Source organism: Hyperolius riggenbachi, chromosome 2 (assembly GCF_040937935.1).
Source record: "Hyperolius riggenbachi isolate aHypRig1 chromosome 2, aHypRig1.pri, whole genome shotgun sequence".
Lineage (NCBI taxonomy): Eukaryota > Metazoa > Chordata > Amphibia > Anura > Hyperoliidae > Hyperolius > Hyperolius riggenbachi.
In genome coordinates this window covers 106,439,218-106,464,676 of record NC_090647.1, presented here as the reverse complement: position 1 = coordinate 106,464,676, position 25,459 = coordinate 106,439,218, and the positions used below count along the sequence as shown (strand labels likewise).

The following is a 25,459-nucleotide window of genomic DNA, read 5'->3' as shown; positions in this document are numbered from 1 at the left end:
GCAGTATAGGGAGGATGCGGCCATCATGGAGCATAGCAACATAGTGAGTTTACTCTTCCTGCTGCAGCCAGCTTGCACCAGCACTTAGGTCTCAATTTCACCTCAGGTGAACCTGCAATTTACGTATGCCCGCTCATCCTCGGTAATAGTCACTCTATTCACAATGGAGAGGCTGTCTTAAACCCCATCTACACAATACGATTCTTTGTGCGATCTGATTACAATTCTATTTACGATCCGATTAAATCCGACATGTCAGATCGGGATTCTATTCGATATGCCATTGTTTTGCAATGGCAAATCAAATTAAATCTAATCCCGATCAGACATGTCGGATTTAATCGGATCGTAAATAGAATTGTAATCGAATCACACAAAGAATCGTATCTTGTAGGTGGGGGCGTAAATGATAGTAGGACGAGAGATAAAATGAGCCCAGGCTTCTGTACACTGTAGGCCACCAGTACCTCTCAATGAAGCGGGTGGCTGAGGATAGTCGCTAAATGAAATAGTGTAAGGCAGTAGGATTGCTGCAAGTTAAATGGTAATCAGCCTTCACTGCTTAGACTGCAAAAAAAGAAAACCTGAAAACCGATTGGTTGTCAGTTTGCCACTTTGTGTACTGCTTTATTGAACAAGCTGATTGTGTGTTCCAAGTTTCTTGATGGACAGGCTCTTGCCCAGTACCCTGATCCATATCAGTCTTCTATTTCAACCTACAAACTTAAATGTAGATGAAGAGCAAGTAAATAATGATAATAGGCTACACAGATTCCCTGATGATGATGAACCTGCTTTGCTTCCATAGCAGCTGAGATACATACAAGGGCGTTTATGACACTTTCATTACACATAAGACATCTCAGTTTTAAAACCATATTTACTCGTTACACATACATCCAGATCTTTAGCGACGTAATGAATACACACTTTATATTCCCTTAAATATCTAAAAACGGTATTAAAAAAAACCACAAAAGTGTTGCAAAGTTATGATAGGTGGAGTTCTATTCATAAAAAGCCTAATAATCATTACATCTACATGGAGGTCAATACTCTGTGGCATTGTTTTTCCCAACACAAGACTGATAAAGGCGTGATATACGCAATCACAATATATGGCATGATGAATGAAGCACACATACAAAAGCCACAAGGCCACTCCACATTTGAGGTCTTCGCGGTGCAGGTGGCGGCACCCACAATGCACGCTGCTATTTGTTCACAAAGTGCTTGTCATTGGCACTTCAGATATGTATATACACAAAAGTTTACCGCCAAGCCGACGGTATTTTTGCCATCGTATTAAGCAAACATCTTCACTTATAAAACAAGTAAATGCAGACAACCCTATACATCATGGTATATGGATATTTAAAAATAATTCAAAGATTGAACAAGACAGTCTTCTTCCTCCGAGAACAGGTATCCGAGACCGGGAGCCAGCAGCAAGGGTCCCTTCATGGTAACGGAAGGGAGTAACGTTCACACCGGATCCAGGAGGAACTGACCAAACACTGAACACATGGAACCATTCATTGTCAACCCTCACCCACAACTCATAACCGTATGTAACTGGAAATAGTGTGGCAGTGCACAATGTCTGCAATGCGGCCTGCCCAGGGCGGTCAGCATGCCGGCTCTTGGTGTTTATGGCAGTTAGATTTTGTGCAAATGCCAGTGTCACTACTGGAGTGTTTCATGGCAAAAGGGTTATATGAAACTAGAAAATGCCCCCCTCCCATCTTGATAATACTTGGATCAGGACAGTTTGAGACATGTGGGGTGATGGGGTATGTGTGTGTGAGGGGAGGTATGATACACACTTATAAAAAGAGCATATTAGCTTTTCACTGTTTCCTTTTCTTTGCTTTCCGTGTCCTCTGGGTAGGCGTGCCATGTCAGTCTCTCCTCATAAAATGCAATAACTATCTGTGGACATTTCACATTGGCCTCTTTCGCTAGCACCAGATCAGCTTCATCAGAATCTTTCCTATGAGAGAAAAAACAATGTGAGAGTCACTAACACTGTACCATAACAAAACATATCCCCACAGAACCGTATTGCAGGATAAAGCCTTTAGTTCTACAGAGTAGCACCACTAGTAGTGATTAGATGGATTCCAACAGCTATTGTCCCTCACCAAATTATGCCAGGAATCGGTCAACTCAGGCATATTGTCCTGGATCCAGTGGTGATCACATCATTCCAGTGAAGGCCCATATGCAATTAGTTTGTTTCCAAGTGATGTATTCTCTGCTTGTCAATAAAATGGCTTTTAAGCCACCAAGCATGCAGGAAAATACTAAGAATCATTTTGACAGCACTTCTTCACGTACGTTTTCATTTTCTAAGTGCTGAAAAGTTACTTGAAAGAAAAGGTGAAAAATGATCTCCTATGAGAAAACTCCGTAGAAGAAGTTAATTGCATATGGGCCATGAGGTGCGGCAACAGCACCCCGAGCACCTGCAGAATGTGGCTGTGTTTGCTGCAGCTTGAATGGGAACCAAATGGCTGCTTACAAAGTTCATGGGGCTGTGTTAGACATCTAAAGTTAAAATATATAAAAGGCATTGGGTTACTGCTGACTCATGCAGCACTAGCCCATTACTCTTAGGCCTCTATCACACAGAGGAGACTGGAACATGTATGTATGTATGTATGTATGTATTTGTCAGTTAGTTCAGTCTCCTGGCCACAAGCGTTATTATGGTACAATTTAATGTAGCCAAAGGGCAATGTTTGCAGCTCCAGGTGTGTCTGTGCTTGACACGCGGTAGTGTTACCCAGCAGCAGAAAATATCAACTTGTCGCATCTGAACACGGCCGCGCTTACATGCGATTCCATGGAGGGGTACCTAGCAGCACTGGCAAGTGCCGGCCAGCGCAAGGGAACAGCCGACAGGTAGTGTGTTCTCCCCAGGCTCTTTTAGGCGGGTGCTTCTCCCGGCTAATTTTGGTGAACACCCGGCTGTCATCGGCTCGCCTCCTCATCCTCCTATGTTGCAAGTAGAGTTGCACCAGCCCTGCATTCTCCCATCATGCACCACGCGGCTACTTTTTCATGTCACTCGGCTGGAAAAAAAAGTCTGGGGAGAACACTGCAGGTGAAATCACCACCTTCAGCCTGCCATTAGAAGGAGGTCTTAGCATCCTTGGTTCTCCTTTGCATAAGGCAGTAGCAGCATGTGCAGATTTATCTTCACCCCAGCAGCAACATTTGTAGGTGAAACTAGGACTGCAGCACTTCTACATTCACTGATCCTGCTTCCCTATAGACTGTCACTAGCCTAAGCACATGTGTACCTAACAGTCTAAACAAGCTAGGACCACCAGAAACAGCTGTCGGGAACATAGCACCATCTCTGAAGATCACACACACTTCACCAAGTTTGCAAAAGGAAGGCTGAGGGTGGTAAGCGTTATGGGCTATTTCTGAACTAGTAGGCTCAGGTAAACTGCTTTTCGCTGCCTTGTTTCATCTTTAGTTAGCGTACTATTCAATGTATACTGGTGTTTCTGAACTTTATGTAGACTGCCTGAGTAGAACCTTCTCTATTCAGCCAGCCCCACGAACATCACTGCAACACTGTTCAATTAACTATCAGCAGTCACTTGCTTCCCATTAAAGCAGCAGCAAGAACAACCACAGACAGATGACCCATAGCAACAGTTTAACCAATTTCGGACCGACGCAGTTTAAATCTACGTCGGGTGGCGCTGCGGTTCTGAGCGGACATAAATTATGTCCCATTCACTGCGTGTCCCGGCCACAATGTGCTGCCCTGCCTCCTCCATGATGGCAGAGCACTGTGAGCCGGGCAGGAGCAGTTTTCATTGGCTCCTGGCCCTGTCATTACTATAAGCCAATCTCATTGGCTTACATTGAGTGACAGGGTCAAGAGTCAATAAAAGCTGCTCCTGACCAGCGTACAGCGCTCTGCAGTCATCGGGACGGCAAAGAGAGCAGCCTGCGGTGGGGACAAAGCAGCGTGACCTGCGGGAGCGACGGATTATTGCGGTGATTCGTCGGAATGCGGCGTTTTAGCGTACCAGCAGCCTCTGGTCTTTAAGGGGGCAGAGGCTGCTGGTGCCGAAGTGGTTAAATACACTTATGCAGTGGACTTTATCATCTTTATTATGGCAGCTTCTACTGTATATACTTGAATGTAAACCAAGGTGCTTCGTTTTTCCTTCAGAGAAAAGTTTGAATTGAGTATAAACCTAAGGTGGAAACACAGGACTCTACTTTTAAAAATCCTCATATCGCTTCTCTGATGGTCTAGTGGTCCCCCCTCCTTACACTACATGTCCTTCCCTGGTGTATAGTGGTGCTCCATCCCCCATACAACGTTTACTGGTGTCTAGTGCAAACCCCCCCCCCCCCCCCCCCTCCCAACCACATTGGCGGATCTTTAGAGTGAAACACTGCCAGAGGCTCCTCATTCACAAAGGTACACACACATTTGCAACAAGATCTCAGCGCTGTAGCAATAACCGCAGTCTGAGATTCCACACCCAGAACATCTGTTTCATGCAGCCACTCAGTACACAACAAGACTTACATGGCCACCACCACTACAGATAAATAACTTAGTATCAGATAATACATTCCAAGGTCACAGTATTTATTTGTACCTATAAAGGAAATTCAGGAACACAGCTCACTTATATTGTGGGTCTTTGCAAACAGGGCCCTATTGCATGACTTCACATTAGTTTGGAGATTGGGCACAGGAGTCCCAAATGCTAGTTGCTCATCACGTAGGTTACCCAACCCTGGGCCTCTTCATAACCATCTATCCTCACTTTACACTTGTTGGGTAAAACATGCAGTCTACAGCCAGATGCAACTCCCCTAACCCTTGGCCTGGTTTCACTTACCTGGGGCTTCTGCCAGCCCCCTGCAGCCGCCTCGGGGGCCTGTGATGTTAGCAAACGATTCTCTGGTCCCCCACCACGGCTCCGTTACGTTACTGCCGACTTACAAGTCGACGGCTACTGTGCCTGTGCGGCCCTGGCTGCATGCATCCTCGCTCCTGCCGCCGGGAGTGTCCTCTGCACACGCAGTACAAGAAACTCTCAACTGCACCTACGCAGGACGCTTCCGGCGTTGGGAGCGCATACGAGGAGGGTCTGGCAGAAGCCCAGGTAAGTGACCTTTTTTTTAATACTTCAAGTTTCCTTTAAAGGGAATTTAAACTGAGAAGGACATGGATTTTACCTTTTAAAATAATACCAGTTGCCTGACTCTCCTGCTAATCCTGTGTCTCTAATACTTTCAGCTACAGCCCCTCAACAAGCATGCAGATCAGGTGCTCTGACTGAAGTCAGACTGGATTAGCTGCATGCTTGTTTCAGGTGTGTGATTCAGATACTACTGCAACCAAAGAGATTAGCAGGACTGCCAGGCAACTGGTATTGTTTAAAAGGAAACCTCCATATCCCTCTCAGTTTAGGTTCCCTTTAAGGCAACAACCAATTCTAAGATGGTGGCACCCATACAATATATTTTGTAAACTGTATCCCCACCATTGAAGTATAGAACATATAATGACTGGACTTATGTAAATGCATGAATAACCCAATGCACTTGTCTTCCATAGTCTGGGGAGACAATCACCTACGTACCATTTCATGAGGAACATAAGCTCTCCACAAGAATCTGTCGCTCCAATGATCTTTTCAGGCTCAAGACCCCTTTCGAAGCCCCGTGCTATATCATTGCTCTGAGAAAGGAAGAAGGGTCTTTATTACTCATTTATTATCTTTATTACTCAATGCCAGGCAACTGGGTCTTTTTACAGGATTTCAAACATATTTAATAAACAGGTACCCTGAAAAATACAAGCAGAGAAAGATCTCTAAAAGACCGTATTTCGCGCCGTATAGGACGCTCCGGAATATAAGACGCACCCAGGTTTAGAAAAAAAAAAAAATACTAATTATGGTGCGTCCATATTCCAGGAGCGTCTTGTACATGTCCTTTTGTGTGTCCTCCTGTGCCCCCCATATCCCCATGTGTCCTCATGTGCAGGGCTGTGGAGTCGGTACAAGAATCTTCCGACTCCAACTCCTCAGTTTCTGAAACCACGACTCCAACTCCAAGTGCCCAAAATTGCCCCGACTCCGACTCCACAGCCCTGCTCATGTGTGCTCCTGTGCCCGCCATATCCCCATGTGTCCTCATGTGCCCCCATGTGTCCTCCTGTGTGTTCTCATGTGCCCCCCATGTGTCCTCCTGTGCCCCCATGTGTCTTGCTGTGCCCCCTCATGTGTGCTCCGGGGCCCCCCATATGTCCTCCGGTGCCCCCCTGCCTGAGTCTCCTGGCCCCCCATGGAGTGTCAATAGCAGCGGCAACTTACCTTTGGCAGGCTCCTGCGCTGATCCTAGATCATTGCGTTGCCCCCCGCTAGCCTCCTCTGCCTCCCCCCTGCTTATCTGCCCCCCCCCCGGGTGTAGGAATAAGTATCGGTAGCTTACCTCCGCAGTGTGCCTGCGATGACTGCAGACATCCGTCTTCCAGGCACTTCTCGCTCTAGTGACCGGCTTGAACTGATGACGCGCAGTTCAAAGCCGGTCACTAGAGCGAGAAGTACCTGGAAGACGGACGTCTGCAGTCATCGTGGGCGCACTGCGGAGGTAAGCTACCGATGCTTATTCCTACACCCAGGGGGGCCAGATACGCAGGGGGGAGGCAGAGGAGGCTAGCGGGGGGCAGCGCAATGATCTAGGATCAGCGCGGGAGCCTGCCAAAGGTAAGTTGCCGCCGCTATTGACACACCATGGGGGGCCAGGAGACTCGGGGAGGTGGGAGGAAGGCAGGCACAGAAAGGCAGGGAATCCCCAACGTGGCGGCGGGTCGCGGTTCGTATCGGCGGGCGTTATTAAGTCGGTGATTCCTGCCTTTGCCGTACAAGACGCAGGGACTTTTTCTCCCCATTTGTGGGGTAGAAAAAGTGCGTCTTAACGTCCATACACACGCCGGACTGGAGGCAACGACAGATCTGTCGTCACCTCCCGCTGGGTGGGCGTTCCAGCGACAGTCCGGCGTGTGTACAGTCTGTTGGCGGACTGATACGGCTATTCCTGAGCGATCCGCTGGGCGGATCGCTCAGAAACAGCCGTATCAGTCTGCAGACAGACTGTACACACGCCGGACTGTCGCTGGAACGCCCACCCAGCGGGAGGTGACGACATACCCGTCGTTGCCTCCAGTCCGGCGTGTGTACGGACCTTAATACGGCGACAAATACGGTAAGTTCAGTTATAGATAAACCCCTTAATCTTATCTTTTGTGACTTTCTTTCAACTGGCAGAGTCCCAGTGGATTGGCGTACAGCCCACGTTTTCCCATTATTTAAGAAGGGCAAAAATCAGATCCAGGAAATTATAGACCTGTAAGCTTAACATCAGTTGTATGCAAACTATTTGAGGGGTTACTAAGAGATACTATACATAACTTCATAGTAGAAAATAATCTTATTTCTCAGCATCAACATGGGTTTACTAAAGACAGGTCCTGTTTGACTAACATGCTCAGCTTTTATGAGGTAGTGAACGCTAATGTGGATATTGGCAATGCTGTAGATGTGATATACTTGGACTTTGCAAAGGTGTTCGACACTGTTCCACACAAAAGTCTGGTGCAAAAGTTGAAGATGCAAGGACTGGATAGGGAACTGGCTAATGGACAGAAAACAAAGAGTTGTGGTCAATGGATCATACTCAAAATGGGAGACTGTTAGCAGTGGGGTCCCACAGGGGTCTGTTCTGGGTACAGTGCTCTTCAATTTATTTATTAATGACCTAGTAGATGCAGTAGTGAGCAATGTTGCTACTTTTGCAGATGATACAAAATTGGGCAGAATTATCAACTCTCGGGAAGATAGTGTCATATTGCAACAGGATCTGGATAGGATGGCTATATGGGCACATACATGGCAGATGAAATTCAATGTTAAAAATGTAAAGTCATGCATTTTGGTCGTACCAATGGTCTAGCACAATACAAAATAAATGGGATACAGTTGGGGACATCAAACTTGGAGAAGGACTTAGGAGCACTCATCGACAACAAGTTAAATAATCGTACTCCATGCCAAGCCGCTGCAGCTAAAGCTAACAAAATTTTAGGATGTATTAAAAAGGGAAATAAAAACTCAAGATGCTAGCATGATATTGCCCGTTTAACTCTCTAGTAAGGCCACATCTGGAATATGGAATTCAGTTCTGGGCACCACATTACAAAAAAGATATTGCAGTTTTAGAGCAGGTGCAGAGACGAGCAACAAAATTGATATGTGGGATGATTCAGAAACAGCCGCATCAGTCCGCCGACAGACTGTACACACGCCGGACTGTCGCTGGAACGCCCACCCAGCGGGAGGTGACGACGGACCCACCGGTGCCTCCAGTCCGGCGTGTGTACGGACCTTTAGAGGGGATCTAATTAACATGTATAAATACATCAGAGGGTAATATAATAGCTTGGCGGGTGAGCGTTTTGTCCGTAGGCCTCCTCAAAGGACTAGAGGACATGATCTGCGCATGGAGGAAAAACGTTTTAGACATTTAGGAAAGGGTTCTTTACAGTAAGAGTGATTAAGATTTGGAATGCATTGCCACAGGAAGTCGTTATGGCAAACTCTATACCTGCATTTAAAGGGGGCTTAGATGCTTTCCTTGCGTTGAAAGACATCCATGGCTACAATTACTAGGTAATGCCTAATGATGTTGATCCTGGGATTTTATCTGATTGCCATCGGGAGTCGGGAAGGAATTTTTTTTCCCTTTTGGGGCTAATTGGACCATGCCTTGTAAGGGCTCTTTCACATCAGACAACACGAGCAGGAGCCGTTCTCCTGCACGCGTTGTCTGCCTGCGGCGTGTCATCGGGTATCTGCGGTGCGACGCAATCAGCGGTGGTAACTGGTAATTAAACCCAACGGAAAACGCCGGCTCGCGGGTGCGTTGGACGAAAAACTGCGCCTGGGTGCGTCGGAATCTAAACGCAGCGTCGGGTGTGAAAGGTAAAATGAAAGTCTATGGACTTTCATTTTACCTTGGTTAACGGAAACGTTAGCCGTTTGCGTTAATGCAAAAAATCTGCCCTAATGTGAAAGAGCCCTCAGGGTTTTTTCGCCTTCTGGATCAACAGGGATATGTGAGGGAGCAGGCTGATGTTGTACTTTGTTCTCTGGTTGAACTCGATGGACGTATGTCTTTTTTCAACCAAAATAACTATGTAAGATAGAAGTACATTCACAAGAAAAGTTTACTGAATCAGGGCCTCAGTTTACGGTAATTCCCTTAGGACCCGAGGATGCATGCCATCCGGGCCAGGTGCCTTGTCTATTTTTAATTTATTTAGTCTTGCCTTTACTTCTTCCTGCGTTAAGTATTTAATATTACAGTTGGAAGATTGAGACTCTTCTGCCTCTGTAATTTGCAACAGTGATATTTCCTTTGTGAAGACAGAAGCAAAGAAAGCATTTAATATCTCTGCCTTACCTTGGTCATCCACCATTGAGTTCCCACCCTCATCCTTTAGGAGTCCTATACAGTCAACCTTACTTTTTTTTAGAGTTGATCTACTTGTAAAACTTTTTGGGGTTAGATTTGATATCCCTAGCGATTTGATTTCCAGTTTCAATCTTTGCCAGCCTAATTTATTTTTTACAATTTTTATTGCGCTCCTTACAATTGCTTAGTGCAGCCTCGGCCCCCTCCTGTTTTAGAACCTTATAGGCATTTTTTTTCCTCTTCATTTTATCTCTAACCTTTCTATTCATCCATAGAGGCCTTTTTTTATTCCTAGACATTTTGTTTCCATATGGGATATACATACTACAATATTGATTGAGAATAAGTTTAAAAGCTTGCCATTTCCCTTCAGTGTCCTCCCCTTGTAGTACATTATCCCAGTTCACCAAACTTAGTGCCTGCCTAAGTTGATTGAACTTTGCTTTTCTAAAATTCATAGTTTTAGTGGTCCTGCTGCCCCGTGGCCTATCAGTCACCAGATCAAACGTTATGTTGTGATCACTATTTCCCAAATGTTCTTGAACCTGCACATTTGATACATTATCTGGTCTATTAGAAATGATCAGATCCAGTAATGCATTCCCCCTAGTCGGTTCCGTTACCATTTGAGTCAAGTAATTGACCTGTAGTGCTGCCAGAAATCTGCTGCTTTTACCAGAATGGGTAGCCTCAATACTCCAGTCAATGTCTGGGAAGTTGAAGTCGCCCATAACTATGACCTCATTTTTACTTGCAGCTTTTTGAATGTGCTGTAGTAATCGCAGTTCTGTAGCTTCATTAATAAGAGGTGGCCTGTAGCACACCCCAATAAGCAATTGGAAACTTATTTCCACCATGAATATTTACCCAAACGGACTCCACATCTTCGCAATCTTCCTCCATCTCATCGTTGAGGACAGCTGTAAAATAATTCTTAAAGAGACAAACCCCTCCACCTTTTTTCCCTGTTCTATCCTTCCTAAACACATTGTATCCCTCTAAATTAGCTATCCAGTCATTGCTTTCAACCATCCATGTCTCAGTTATTCCCACAATGTCATAGCATTTGTCATTCAGAATGAACTCTAGTTCGTCTATTTTATTTGCAAGGCTCCGAGCATTGGTTACCATGCACTTTATATTTTTACCACCACATTTACCAATTTTTTTTTACATGAAATGGGCTACTTGAAGTATTACCAACCTCCTTACTCTTTACACTGTCCCCACCCCCCTCTCCACCCCCCATAATGTTAGGCTCCCACTGTCTTTTTACCTTATCTTGTCTACGTATTGAGACTTTATCCTCCCGCCAGATCCTAGTTTAAAATCTCCACCAACCGTTTAGCCATCTTCTCCCCCAATGCAGCTGCACCCTCCCCATTAAGGTGCAGCCCATCCCTGCTGTAGAACCTGTAGCCGACTGCAAAGTCTGCCCAGTTCTCCAGGAACCCAAACCCTTCCTTCCTACACCAATTTCTCAGCCACTTATTTAACTCCCCAAGCTCCCTCTGTCTCTCAGATGTAGCACGTGGCACTGGCAGTATTTCAGAGAACACCACCTTGGAGGTCCTTGCTTTAAGTAGCTGAAAATCATTTTTGAGGACCTTCTATCTCCCACTAACTTTGTCATTGGTGCCAATGTGCACCATGACAGCCGGGTCTTCCCCAGCCCCACCCTATAATCTGTCAATTCTTTCCGCTACATGCCGAACCCGAGCACCCGGGAGACAACAGACTGTACGGCATTCACGGTTTCTTCGACAGATTACCCTATCTGTGTGCCTAATACATCTTGTGAATGTACTTTCATCTTGTGAATGTACTTTCATTGTTTTTTCATCTTGCCTACGAAAATACTTTTTCTGCAATTAGATTAGATTTTTTTTTTTTTTACTAAATTCAGGTGTACTTTAATATTTTTTTTCTTTTAACAAAAAGATAATACATTATGTCCCCTGCCACCCAACAGCAATGCCCTTAGTCTTGGAGGATACTTACATAAGAACAATTAATAGTTCACCAACAGTTGATGATCACCAAACAAAGCGCATCCACCTGCATAAACCAGGGGGCCAGAAACTCATCAACCAGCTCGGTGTAAATTAACATCAATAAACCAGTATGAAGGTTCTATGAAGACTACTTCAGTCACATACCTGGGAGACCTAGCTAATGCATGTGATGTGTAGGGGTGGGTTCAGCATGGATGTGTACAAGAACGCTACCATTACAGGAGAGCCAGGCTTTAGCTGTAATTGCACTTGGTGCCATCTCTGGGCCATTGACACTTTATATTAAATTATGCCAGGACGATACTTAGACAAGGCTGCGGACAGAGGAAGTGATTCATAGCTGCGTTCTAGGAAGGTCATGTGCTGATGGTCTCCAGGCACAACTGATCATATGACCCTTACAGAAGGCAGTAGTGAAGATCTTGGGCTTGATTCACAAAGCGGTGCTAACAGTTAGCACGCTGGTGAAAAGCCCTTTATCACGCCTAAACTCAGTTTAGGCGTGATAACTATAGCACCAACTGGGTTTCGCTAACAAAGTCTGGTGCACTTCGCATAGAGTTTAATGACACTGCTTTGCGTGTGGGACTTTGCGCGTGATCTAAACTTATCACGCCTAAACTTATCATGCCTAAACTGGCTTGCCACCAGCGTGGTGCAGTGGTTATCACGCCTAAAGTCTTTTAGGCATGCTAACTTGGTTAGCACAGCTTTGTGAATCAGGCCCCTTGAGCTTCTGCAGGATGTCGCCGGGGAAACTGCTTGTACAGACACTGGAAGAAGCGGTTCACCTCACCTCTCTCCTTCTCTTTGCTTTAATGTCTTCACTTCCAGCTTTTCTTTTGGTGCTTTCAGTCTTGGGTTTGGTTTCACCTTCCTTGGGTTTCTTGTACTTCTTCATGAACTCAGAAATCAGCTCAGGGCAGTCCAGATTCCCCTCTGGCTCCCATGTGTTGTGCTCTCTTGAAGAGAGCAGAAAAAAAAATACCCATGTAATCATTATTATTGATTTATAAAGCACCAGCATAATCCGTGGCGCTGTACAAAGTAAGAAACAAACATGGGGTACATATTACAGACAACACTGTACACCAAATGTATCCATCATTTTGCATTTTGACAGACAGTACAGAGGACTGAAAACAGGTGGAGCGACGCCTGCAATGATCTTGTATGGGCCACTTAACATTTATCATTTTCATGTACTGAGAAAAAAACCTGCTGCGCACATTTTTCTGCACAGGCACCATTCTCAACTCTGGACTGGGACTGGTTACAGCAGCAGACCCTGCGAAGGACACGAGCCCTAGTCTACAGTGAGACCACAAGAAAAGATTTTCTGCAGTGAGGGGTTCATACATATAAGGAAAATTATATGGCCTATTTATAGAAAAAATGGTGGCAATTTAAAAACAGTTCACCACTTTCTTGTTCTAGACAAGACAAAACATTTATATTGCGATTTTCTCCTGGCGGACTCAAAGCGCCAGACCTGCAGCCACTGGGGGGCGCTCTATAAGCAGTGTCAGGGAGTCTTGCCCAATGTCTCCTATTGAATAGGTGCAGGCTTACTGAACAGTCAGAGCAGAGATTCAAACCCTGGTCTCCTGTGCAGAGGCAAAGCCCTTAAAGGACATCCGAGGTGAAAATAATCTAAAAACAAAAATTTAATCTGTCCTTCTAAAAATTACTTTTTTTTTAGATAGCCCACAATTTTATTTTATATTTAAATCTAGTTTTTAAGTTTTTACTGTTTCATTGTCGCTGCTCAATGACACCTTCATTAAAGTATGCCAGAGCTCAAATCTATGAATGATTGGCCATTTGTATCTCCTTCCTGCTCTCAGAAGCCAATTACTGACAGAAAAGCATTTTATGGCTGTAATTACTAATCATTGAGGGTTATGCTATAGTCTGACCCAGTCCGACCCAGACAGAAACTGTCACTTGCATACCTAATATTTAACTTTTTCTGTCAGAGAAAGAAAAAAAAAAGAAACACGGCCTAGTTACTTGTGTGCTAGGCACTGTACCTACCCATATCTATCATCATGTCACCTCGTGTGTCCTTTAACCATTACACTATCCAGCCACTTCCAAGTTGCAAAATATCACTGCGCTCCTATGAGGACAGATTACCAGGGGGGCGCAGCAATGAAAAGGTCACTTCACCCTTTAAACAATATATAGGCAAAATCACTGCGCATCAATACTCCTCTGCAGAAGTTATTACCCTGTAAAACAATAATAAAAAGTGCACATAGTGCCAAGTATTGCCTAAAACAAACTAAAACTTGCACCCCATGCTGCACTCCTGGGGGTAGTGCCACCACCTTGAGAAGGATGAGTCGGACTCCCCCCTATGTGGCCTCACTCAATAGAAGCACACCTTGTATCATAAAGAGCCGGTCAGCCAAGGATGTGCTTTGCTTCAATATGCGAATATCCAGATTTATTGTATAAAACCGCCAGACAGGGGATTGTTTGGTACATGGGACGCTCTGGCCGCGGAACACACAGTGCACGTTACCTCGATCACCCCACTTCCTAATATGGACACGGACACACTCTTTCTTCCCTTCCCTCCCTTTTTATGTGTTCCACCAAAGCTCCACCCCTTACCGCCAATATTGAAGGGGTAAGTATCGGTAAGCACACTATACTTCTTATGGGAGGATATGGATACTTTGTATAGGGCAGTGTTTCTTAAACCTGTCCTTGTGACTCCCCAATGGTGCAGGGTTTTCAGGCAACCTCACCTATGCACAGGAGGGGCAATTAGTGTCTCAGCTACTGTACATGGAATCCACCTAGCGGACACATTAATTATCCCACCTGTGCATAGATGAGGTTGCCTGGAAAACTTGCACCGTTAAGGAGTCAAGGACAGGTTTGAGAAACACTGGTATAGGGGCTAGAAGGGCATGGGTATTTTTTATGGGATGAAGGAAAGAACAAGGCCATATTTGTTATGTGCACAGTGCTGAACATGACTACAACTGTTATACAGAGGCAGACATACCTATGATTGTCTTGAGTGTGCTCGGTTCCAATATTATATCTGGCTCCTGCTGAAATCTGGTGTAATATATAGTGGTGTGAAGTAACATCAAGTAACATCAAGTAGATATCAACCATTTACCTGATCTACCATCAATCTATTTGTGTATAACCAGCATGAGCTGATCCGTATTCTCATTATCCTATATTTAAAGTAACACCTGAGACGACAGGACATAAAAGTTTTACACATACCTTGGGCTTCCTCCAGCCCCCTCAACGCAGATCCCTCCCTTGCAGCCACCCAAAGCCTCCTGGATCCCCCGGTAGAAGCTCTGTTATCTCCGCCAGTCAGGGCGTACTGCGCATGCGCGTTCAGGCTGCACACACCTGCGGCTGGGAGCGTTCTACACTTGCGCAGTACTACCCAGAACACTCCCGGCTGCAGGAGCGTGACGGGGAGCGCACGTGGGCAGACTGCACTGACTGGCCGAAGTTAGTGGAGCGTCTGCCGTAGGATCCAGGAGGCTTTGGACAGCTGTGAGGGGAGCAATCTGCGTGGAGGGGGCTGGAAGAAGCCCAAGGTTTGTATAAAACGTATGTCCTGTTGTCTCAGGTACACTTTAGTTATATTTTATGTATGTTTATTAGGCCTCTTTTACACTCGTTGAATTCACCGCCTGTCAGCTGCTCCCATCCACCGGCCAGGCACTTGCTAGCACTCAGCCCAGTTAACAAATAGGCAGCCCCCACTATGGAGTTGCATGTGAACATGGCATCTGCCATGCTCAGACGCGAAAATATATCTTTTTACCGCCGGGTAATGCCACCATGTGTCAAACGTGACATGCGTGGTTACCAAATTCTGCCGTTCGGCTGCATGTAATTGTGGTAGCCACGTGGCTGACCCGCTCGACAAACGATCCGTGAAACAGAGATCTTATGTTAATTTTTATCCCGTTTCTTCTAGTCCTATACACACAATTTATATTAACCTGTGACACACAATTCACAAAGGAAGGCAGAATGGAGCTCCCCGCCCTAAAGGGCTTACAGCTGTGGAAACTTACTCTGAGAAGCCTTTCCATTTGAGGAGGTATTCCACTTGCCCTTTCGCTACTCTGCGATCCAGGACTTTTTCTACCACATATTCTTCTTCCTCTGAGGAAGAGGACTCATCAGACGCCTTCTTGGTCTTCTTCCCCATTGCACCGATTCTATTCGGCCTTGGCGCTGCAAAATGTTACCCACGTCAAAGGACAAGTCACATGGCGTATTACATGACATGCACAAGAGATGTATATATTGCCCCCAAACATGCTGCACTGTAAAACTCACATTTAGATTTCAATGGATTGTAATGAAATCAATATAAATAATACAACTGCAAGTGAGAATGCACGTGCCATAATTTTGTTATGACACAAAGAAGACGTAAAATTCCATATAAAATAGCTGAGCTCTATGAATGTACACCAGTCAAGCACAGTTACGATTGTCTGGCTTCTTTTCTTTCAAATATCACCCTTTCCCAAAACCTAGTGCAGCCTCTCTCACACACTGCGGCCTTGCAGTACAGGTAGTCCCACAGTTAATGAACGAGATACGGACTAGGTTAGTTCTTAACCGGCTGAATTTTCATTGATCTGTGCTGGGTTGGTTCTTCATCAGACTCCCCCTCCCCCCCCATTTCCCCACTAGGGGGATGGCCTGCTGGGAAGGGGGGGGTCTGATCGCCGCCGATGCCTACTGCCGAGCGCGGGGCTCCTCAAAGCCCCCCTCTGCAGCGCTATTCCGCCCTCCCTCTCCTCCTTACTATGGGCTGTACAGGATGGCGATCCGTCCTGTACCGCCTCTGATAGGCTTCAGCTTCAGAGGCCGGTGTTTGCCGATCTCATTTACCGCCCTGCTGCAACAGCAACGTAAACACCGGGTGTTTACATTTCGCCTGCGAGCCGCGATCGGAGGCTCGCAGGCTGTTCACGGAGTCCCCGCAGTGAACTGACATGGAACTTTCCATGGAAATACCACTGCGACCAGCCGCCGTCGGCGTTGGCTGGTCGTTAAGTGGTTAAAGGACTGAGGAAACAAAAAAAAAAAAAAAAACTGATCTACTTACCCAGGGCTTCCTCCAGCCCCTGACAGCCGATATTTCCCTCACCGCAGCTCCGGTGTCCCCTCCGTTGCAGATGCTGACCTCACAAGGTCGGCATCTTCTGCACCTGCACAGAACGCTCCAGGCTACGACAGCACGATCTCGAGTGGTGTAGCCGTGCGCATGTGCAGGAGGGACATATCGGCTGCCAGGGGCTGGAGGAAGCCCGAGGTAAGTAGATCTTGTTTATTTTGTTTCTTTGGATGTGTTACAACACTGTACCTCTTCAATGTCCCCTTCTGTGTCACCTCTATTCCTCAGAGCAGCATCCTCACCTGTGCACCCCCCCCCCCCCCCCCGTCCCACTTCGGTGCCCCTGTGCCCTCTTAAAATCAATTTTCTCAAAACTTCGAGGTCTTGTTGATTTTTTTTTTTTTTTTTTTTTGGTCCCACAGAACTAAACTTCAAATTTTCTGGTCAGTTTATATCGGCGGGTGGTTTGTAAATCTGGTGTTCCCAAGTTGGGGTCGAACTATACTCCGCAAAAGCATACACTGGCAACTCACTAAATTGTCAGTAATCCATTTTTTCAAAAACTAAAAAGGAACATTCATGGATGTTTGCAAAAGAGAGATTTTGAACCAAGAAAACCAAGTGGTAAATGCTTGAATTTGTCTGCCTTGTAATTGCATTTCCTATCCTTGTAATCCTCATACAGGGGTTTGAAGAGCTACACCACCAAAACTGAACAGGTTTCACAGTATGAAAGTGCACAGGCACTGGCAATATGCGGAACAGCCACCTCTTCAATGTGTATTGGACTATTCAGTGGTCCCTTCAGCTTTTGTCTATCAGGACTACAATAAAGGCTTTCGGCCTAAAGCATGGTACCTTTTCTTTTCAGCAGGACAAAGACAAATGCTGACAATGCAGGAAACCCCTATGACACCCTGTGTGATAATATAACATCTGTTTAGCATATGTGTTATATACACATTGTTTTTACTATGAATTTGATTTAATCTTTTGTGATTGAGATTATATCAGAGCAAATGCAGAAATGATGTCAACTAAAAAGTGAAAAGGGCATGCAGAAACTGTACACAAAGTGTACCCTGATTTACAGTTACATTAACAGGCACAGATACAGGATGACAGAGCATAACAAAATTAACTTCAAATACACTATTATTAGAAATCCTCAACGAGATGCAAATAATTCTGACTTGTGTGCAAACTATGCAGCTTGCAACTCGGACAATCAAAACCTGGCCCAGTTTAAAGCAAGATCCAATCTGTATGAAAGCTTGAATTAAAGGCAGTATGGATACAGAGGCGCCAGAAGGATAAAAAGATTTAAAACGTTTAAAAATGAGGTGGTGGTGGACTTACCTCCTCCGAGCAGACAAGAAAATGCCGATCAATTTTCAGCAAAATAATTCATTTACACTCCCAAAAATACAACGCGTTTCACTGAACTGACCCGCTTCCTCAGGCAATAAGATGGAGCATATACAAAACAGGTCCAAGTGCCTATCATTAAAATTAAAAGTAGTCCCCTAATTAAAGAGATAGGTTCGTTCGTAACTTGAATTGGTTTTCAAGTCGGAACGATGTGCCAACTCTGCCCCCTGTACCTCCTCTGTGCCCTCCTGGTAATCCTAGTGGTGTTCATAATGTGCAAAATTTCACAATTACGATTATGCATAATTATGATTTGGACATTAAACGGATTTCACCTAATCCATGTAGCCTTCTAGAGAGTCCAAGCTGGATTACAGGTTTGCTTTAAAATGTATAAAATGTGTTTACAGAACTCACTATATAGTATAGCGTACCATAAACTATTTTACCAAGTTTACATTTTTTTTCCTATTCATTTTTTTTTTAAATAGATTCTTAAAAACTACATCTTTTAGGGCAATTTTAGTTATTTATTTTTTTACTCGTTCCCATTGTCAGGCTGCTCGTATTGGCGGATCGTTGGTAAGTCTGGGACTACCTTCATTTGACCATCATGGACCAGCATTGGATACCAATACTTTGTATTCATCCAGCTCTGTACATCATTATTGGCCCCGTTTCCACCAGGACTGAAATTTTAATATTTCCAGAAAGCAAAACTGCATTCTGCCTGATAGCAATATATTTTCTATGTACCATTTCCACTAAATCCACATTTTTGCATACTCGGAAAAAAAACGGACAGCCTGCAGCATTTCTTCGGACATCACTTTTCATTGTTAATGATTGTCTGCACTAGACGCATGCAAAAATTCGCAAAAGGCCATTATCACAGTGACCACTGCGTTCCCTGTGACAGCAAGAGCGCAATGGATCGGGAAAGCAGAGCCACATGTTATCCATGGGTTGTGTTGCAGGCAGTCCGTGAAAATAATGCTTCACTGTAACCGCTAACGTGTGCACTTTCCGGCAACAAACTGACAGCCTGCTGCATTTTTGTTTTCTCGTGCCGAACAATGATGATAATTCTCAATGACGCTGCATGTGAAATGGGAAAATGTGCATGTTTTACAGAGGAAACAAGGGGAGAGGAATGTGTCCTATGATCGGCCCATGTGAAAATTCACAGAAAATACATACATTTTTCTTGTATTTTGTGTAAAAAGTCATAGACTAATCCTCACACATTTAAAGCATGCCTGTAGTTGTAATGAGGCCTAAAAGAGGCATGAGGTACATGCAAGCCTGAGATTGAACGAGGCATGAGGAACACCTGAGGCCAGGTCACTATGATGAAGATCAAAAGCTTTGAATAGGTCAGTGGCTGACTCCCCACAAGTGCAATCCATACAATTTCAATTGATATCAGTTTATTGATCAAAAGTGTGACCGGGCGTAGTGATTAGGGATGCTCATTCGGATTCCGCGGAAATGCAATTTCCGAAATTCCGATAGGAAATTGCATTTCCGCATCGGATTGCGGAAATCGGTAATGCAAGTGCGTTAGGCGGATTTCCGCTGGAAATCGCGGAAATTTCCGCTGGAAATCGCGGAAAATCCGCCCAATTTAACATCGATTTTCTCAAAAACTATAAGGTCTTTATGAAAGCTTTTTTTGCATCTTGTTCAGAAGATTCTGTTTAATAAACCCCGAAAATTTGGTGTTTCTAGGACTTACGGGGGCTTTGCACTATTAACCGCTAAAGTTGGCGGATTTTTACTGTAATGTAAAATGCAGAAAATCTGCATCTGCCTATTTTCTGCATTTACATTACAGTAAAAATCCGCCGCCTTTAACGGTTAATAGCAAAGCTCCCGTAAGTCCTAGAAACACCAAATTTTCAGGGTTTATTAAACAGAATCTTCTGAACAAGATGCAAAAAAAGCTTTCATAAAGACCTTATAGTTTTTGAGAAAATCGATGTTAAATTGGGCGGAATTTCCGCGATTTCCGGCGGAAATTCTGCATTGGAATGCGGAAATTGGTAGCGGAAAGCGGAATCGGTATTTGGCAATGGCGGAATGCGGATTTACCGCAGAATCGGAAATTGGCATTTCCGACCATCCCTAGTAGTGATGGAAAGTGAAGTCCACATTGCTCTGTAAGCTGTACAATGCAGAAGTTCAATTGGTTCTCAATCAGATTTCTGCTTGCAACCAATAGATATCCAGCTTACATAGAAGGCAGAAAAGACTAGTGTGTCTAATCTCTAAAAGTATCAACTTACTCCACAGCACTTTTGTTCAACCCTTTTGGGACCGGCAGGCTCCAGTCTGGGGCATACTGCGCATACGTGGCCTGTGTGCATGCCTCCATCGCGTTTCGGTGGCCAGGAGCATTGTATGTCTGCACAGTATTATTATTTATTAGATTTATATAGCGCCAACATATTACGCAGCGCTGTACAATAAATAAGGTTACAGGCAATGATAACAGGGGTGACAGAACAATACAGGTAATAGACAATAGATACAACAATACAGGTAATAGCAAAAAGATACGCAACACAATGCAGACAGTAGTACAATGCCAGATCATAAACTGATGTGGTAGTGGTAACAAGTTCCAAATTCTGGGTAGAGTGCACACAGTCATGTATGATACACAAGGGGAGAGGGCCCTGCCAAAGGCTTACAATCTAGAGGGAGGGGTTGGTGACACAAAAGCAAGAAGTTACAGTACTACTGCACAGGTGCAGTATGCTCCTGGCGATAGGAGCGCGGACGCCTGTGCAGACTGGATGACTTTCTGGGGCCAATTGCGGAAGATCCAGGAGGCAGAGGAGGTTGCCGAGGGAGCGATCAGCCCAGAGGCTAAAGGAAGCCCCAGGTATCAATATCCCCCCCCTCCTCCCAGGTACCCTTTAGGAACAGGCTCAGGTACCCTACTGAGAGGGTTCCTTAAAGGGAACCTGAAGTGAGTAAAATTACTTAAAATAAACATGATGTAGCTGCAAATGAATATTACATACTTACCTCACCGTCAGTTCCTCTCAGAAGCTCACCATTTTCTTCTTAAAGTGATCCCTTCCAGTTCTGACAATATTTTGTCAGAACTGAAATATACCAGTTGCTGTCAGTTATACATCAGCAGCTGTCAGTTACAACTGAATGTGCAAGCTAATGTCCATGTTTCCCTATAGCACAAATGGGTGATATTACAGTTTAACAGTGTGCTGACCAGGAAGCGGTTATGGGGTAATGGCCATTTTCAAAATGGGGGACGGAGAAATCCAATGATCACAGTGGACAAACAGGACGCAGGAGAGGAGAAGGAGATTGAATGGCAGACTACACAGGAGGTAAGTATGACCTGTGTATGGTTATTTTGACTTTTTATTTTCAGTTCAGGCTCTCTTTAACCTTCCTGGTGGTAAGCCCGAGCTGAGCTCGGGCTATGCCGCGCAGGAGGCCATCTCAGCTTCTGGTGGGGCGATTTGCCCCATTTAAAGTGCTGTGCGCGCAGCTAGCACTTTGCTAGCCGCGCGCACAGTTTAATCGCCGCCGCTCTGCGGCGATCGTCCGCACGCAGCGGCGGAACAGAGCCCCCCCCCGCGCTGCCCGGACCAATGAGTTCCAGGCAGCGCTATGGGCTGGATCGGAGGTGTCTGACGTCAGGACGTCGGCTGACGTCCATGACGTCATTCCGATCGTCGCCATGGCGACAGGAGAAGCCAAACAGTTATATACGCGTTTCCCTGTTTGCTATTGATGCCGGCGACGATCGCACTAGAGGGACACATGCGCCCTTCAGTGTTTCATGTAGCTACCACTCTGGTAGCTTTACATGAAACAAAAAAAAAATAATAATAAAAAAAAAAAACGGATTTCTGCCTATTTGGCAGAAAAAAAAATCAGCCGCCAGGAGGGTTAAGCCTGCTTTAAAAAAAACAAAAACAAAACAGTTTTTACCACCTGGGGCTTCTACCAGCCCCCTGCAGCCGTCCTGTGCCCTCACAGTCACTGGCGCATCCTCCTGTCCCCCACCACCAGCTATTTAGTTTTCGGCTGACAGGCTCACTGTACCTGCGCAGGCCTGGCCACGTGTCTCTTCGCGTTCCCGTTTGCAAAACCGTCCTGCTCAGGACGCTATTGCGTACGGGAAGAAGACTACAGGTGGCCAGGCCTGACGGCGAAACAATACTAGCTGGCAGCATGGGACAGGAGGATCCGTGAGTGACTGCGAGGACACGGGATAGCTGCAGGGGGCTAGTAGAAGCCACAGATAAGTAAAACTGATTTATTTATTTTTTTGTAGGCTTAAGTGCTTCTTTAAGTAATGACATCGCTTTGGTTGGCTCACAGTGATCAGAGGGTACGGAGCTCAGCAGTGACAGAGGAGAGCACTTGGCTACAACTGATTGAAATGTTCGCCATGGTTTGCTGGGCCCACAGCTTTGTTGCGTTTAATAACCATAGATAGTTTAGTGGAAATTTTGACAGCAGAGTGCTTAGAAACATAAGCCAGGTGGAGCAACCAGCAAACCAGGATCTGGGGAGAACACTGTTCAGAAACCCATGATGAAAAGATGGCCGAGGGCTCAAATCCACTAGCAGCCTTTTCTAAGAGCTGGTGATCTGAAAAAGCTCTTGTTAATGCAATGCTATGGCGGATTTTTATAAATTCCCTTTATTCAAGTGGGATCACACCTATAGCATTACATTAGCAAGAGCTTTTCAAATCACAAGCACTTAGAAATGGCTCAGTAAGACCCAGTGCACACCAAAACTGCTAGCAGATCCACATAACGCTAGCGGTTTTTGGAGCCGATTTCAGAGTGAATCTAGGTATGTTTAGAGTGGATTTCTTAACATGCCTAGCGGTTTTGGGTGCATTTTTGTGTAGCAGATTACACATATTGTTACAGTAAAAGCTGTTACTGAACAGCTTCTGTAACTAAAACGCCTGGAAAACCGCTCTGATCTAGCGTTTTTCAGAGCAGTTTGCTTCTGAAAACTGCAAACGTGCAGCAGGAGGCACATTTGCGGTTTGCTACAAACCTCAAGCCGCCGGTGTTCACCATTCCATTGAAATACATTAGCCAAGCGGATTTACAGGCAGATGCGGCCGGCAGATCGCATCCAAAACCGCTCGGTGTGCACTGGGCCTAAGTGGGTTCCAGGCCCCAGAGACAGTTGGCAATCACTCAAGGAAATTGGCTCGGCTCACAACACAATGCAAAACACGTTTCGTCCGTTTTGACGGATGGAAAGAACTGATGACAGTCGAATTTTATTAATAGGTTCCGTTCACACTTGTCAGTCCACAATAGATCCAACCTCAATGTAAAAATCCAACATGCACAATTTTTCCTAGCAGATGTGTTTGCCACAAAAGCCTGTGGTGGAAAGGCATCTGCTCTGAACTCCAACCGGCCCATAATGCACCATCACAGTGGAAACTCTGGTTGACTGTTGGCTCTTACAACTAGAAAGCAGAGAAGGGCTGAGCCAGGGTGTCCCAACTTCATGCACTCTCCATTATACACCTCAACTACAGCAGCCAGGGTAGTCTTCCAAGTACAAATGAAATGGCCAACAAGATTTCATTAGTAATGCTGGAGTTTCTCGTCACCTTTCCTGATTAGGAGAAGCTGCTGTAATCAGTTTGCTGTGAGAGATCCTGCTACGCTCACTGCAGCTAGCTGGCTTCCAGACAAGTATGCAAAAATGTGGACTGACAACCCCTCCTGGCTGCACTTCTCTGTGATCGCAGTCAGAAGGTGACAACGTAAACACATACGCAGCAGCCATGTTACATCATTATCTGCATGACCTCTAAGCAGCAGAGGTAGTCAACGAGAGACTAATGCTAGGTACACACCATACAATTTTGTGTTAGATAGATGGTTCGATAGATAATTTCCCTCAGTTCCGATCTTATTTTTGATCGTTTTTCTGATCGATTTCTCAAAGAAATGAATGGAAATAGATAAGAGGTAACAGAATCGAACCGGAAATGGATCGGACGGAAAATCGACTGAAAAAACGCATCGTGTGTACCCAGCATTATATTGCCAGCTTGCGTACAAGTGTCATATAAATTGTATGCAGCCTGATATTGGCCCAATCCAATGCAGTTCCTGGTCATTTTGAGTTGCTCAATTCCAAGCTGCAAATTATTTAATATTTTCATGTCACTGACTATCTCTACTGAGCAAGGCTCCATACACTTTCAGAACACTGGTAGGACAGAATGTCAGCTTGCCTGAGCATGGATTTAAATATGCAGATTTGCACAATGTGGGAGCCAACAAGATACAGGTGTACATAGTAAAGATGCGTACCCACGCACATTGATTCTCGTCTGCAGTCATCGAGCCACTGTTCTGGGCTGAGCACTGTACAGACTCCTCTCTATGGTATACCAGGGAGATGTGGCATGTTACTATGGATGGATAACGCCACACCACACAATGGAGCAGTTTTCGTCCGGTGAGATTGGGAGGGCACTTGGCCAAGATGATGAGTTACTCCCGATCTCTTGGCGATGCATCAGGGCTGCGGTATTCACACTAGATTCTCAGCAGAGATGGCCTTTAGGCCAGTACACATTTAACTAAGGATCACAGTGGTGAGTTGCAGTGCAACAGCTGCTTTGTACCGCACTGTTATGCATCACTTATGTGACGTTCACTGTACAGTGTGTGCGTTGTTGTATAATGTCGTGCAGCAGTGTAGTAATCCTCTGCATGCAGCGTTACTGAAAACCGTGCAAGGTCAACAGTGAAGCATATTTTTAATTGACTGTATGCGACGCAACTAGCAGATAACATGCGACACAGCTTTCCCATTCCGTTGCGTTCCTGCTGTTACAGGGAATTAAAAAGTCACTGCAAAATTGCTTTTGAGAAGCGATTCAAGAGCAATGTTGTAGTACTCCAAAATTTTGCAATCGTTCCAAAAATGCTGCAGGACACGCGATTGCCATTTGGCCAAATTGCAATTGTGGTTGTGGGTTTATCTGCATTCACTTTCATCAGCAATGTACTTTCTGGGATCATGGAGGATCCCAAAATGCTGCTAAAATCGCTCAACTGGGTCCCAGGCCTTAAGGGGAACTTAAACTGAGAAAAACTTAGAAAGATGTGGATTTTTCCTTTTAAAAGAATACCAGTTGCCCGACTCTCCTGCTGATCCTGTGTCTCTAATACTTTTAGCCACAGCCCCTCAACAAGTATGCAGATCAGGTGCTCTGACTGAAGTCAGACTGGATTAGCTGCATGCTTGTTTCAGGTGTGTGATTCAGCCACTACTGCAGCCAAAGAGATCAGCAGGGCTGCCAGGCAACTGGTATTGTTTGAAAGGAAACATCCATATCCCTCTCAGTTAAGCTTCCTTTTAATAAGAATTTGCG

The 25,459-nt window shown here is 45.2% G+C and overlaps 1 protein-coding gene across 6 annotated transcripts in view; it reads right to left on the bottom strand.

Annotated features, from left to right (window-relative positions):
• Positions 1 to 862: 862 nt before the first annotated feature.
• CBX5 (chromobox 5) overlaps positions 863 to 25,459 on the bottom strand; it is a 59,666-nt gene continuing 35,069 nt past the window's right edge. For all 6 annotated transcript variants that reach the window (XM_068267171.1, XM_068267173.1, XM_068267169.1 and 3 more), the window contains 4 exons: positions 15,614 to 15,776; positions 12,340 to 12,505; positions 5,634 to 5,731; positions 863 to 1,993 (listed from right to left, as the gene is read on the bottom strand). In XM_068267171.1, the coding sequence (XP_068123272.1) occupies positions 1,843 to 1,993; positions 5,634 to 5,731; positions 12,340 to 12,505; positions 15,614 to 15,776 (578 nt within the window). In that variant the 3' untranslated portion in view covers positions 863 to 1,842. The remainder of the gene's footprint in view (positions 1,994 to 5,633; positions 5,732 to 12,339; positions 12,506 to 15,613; positions 15,777 to 25,459) is intronic.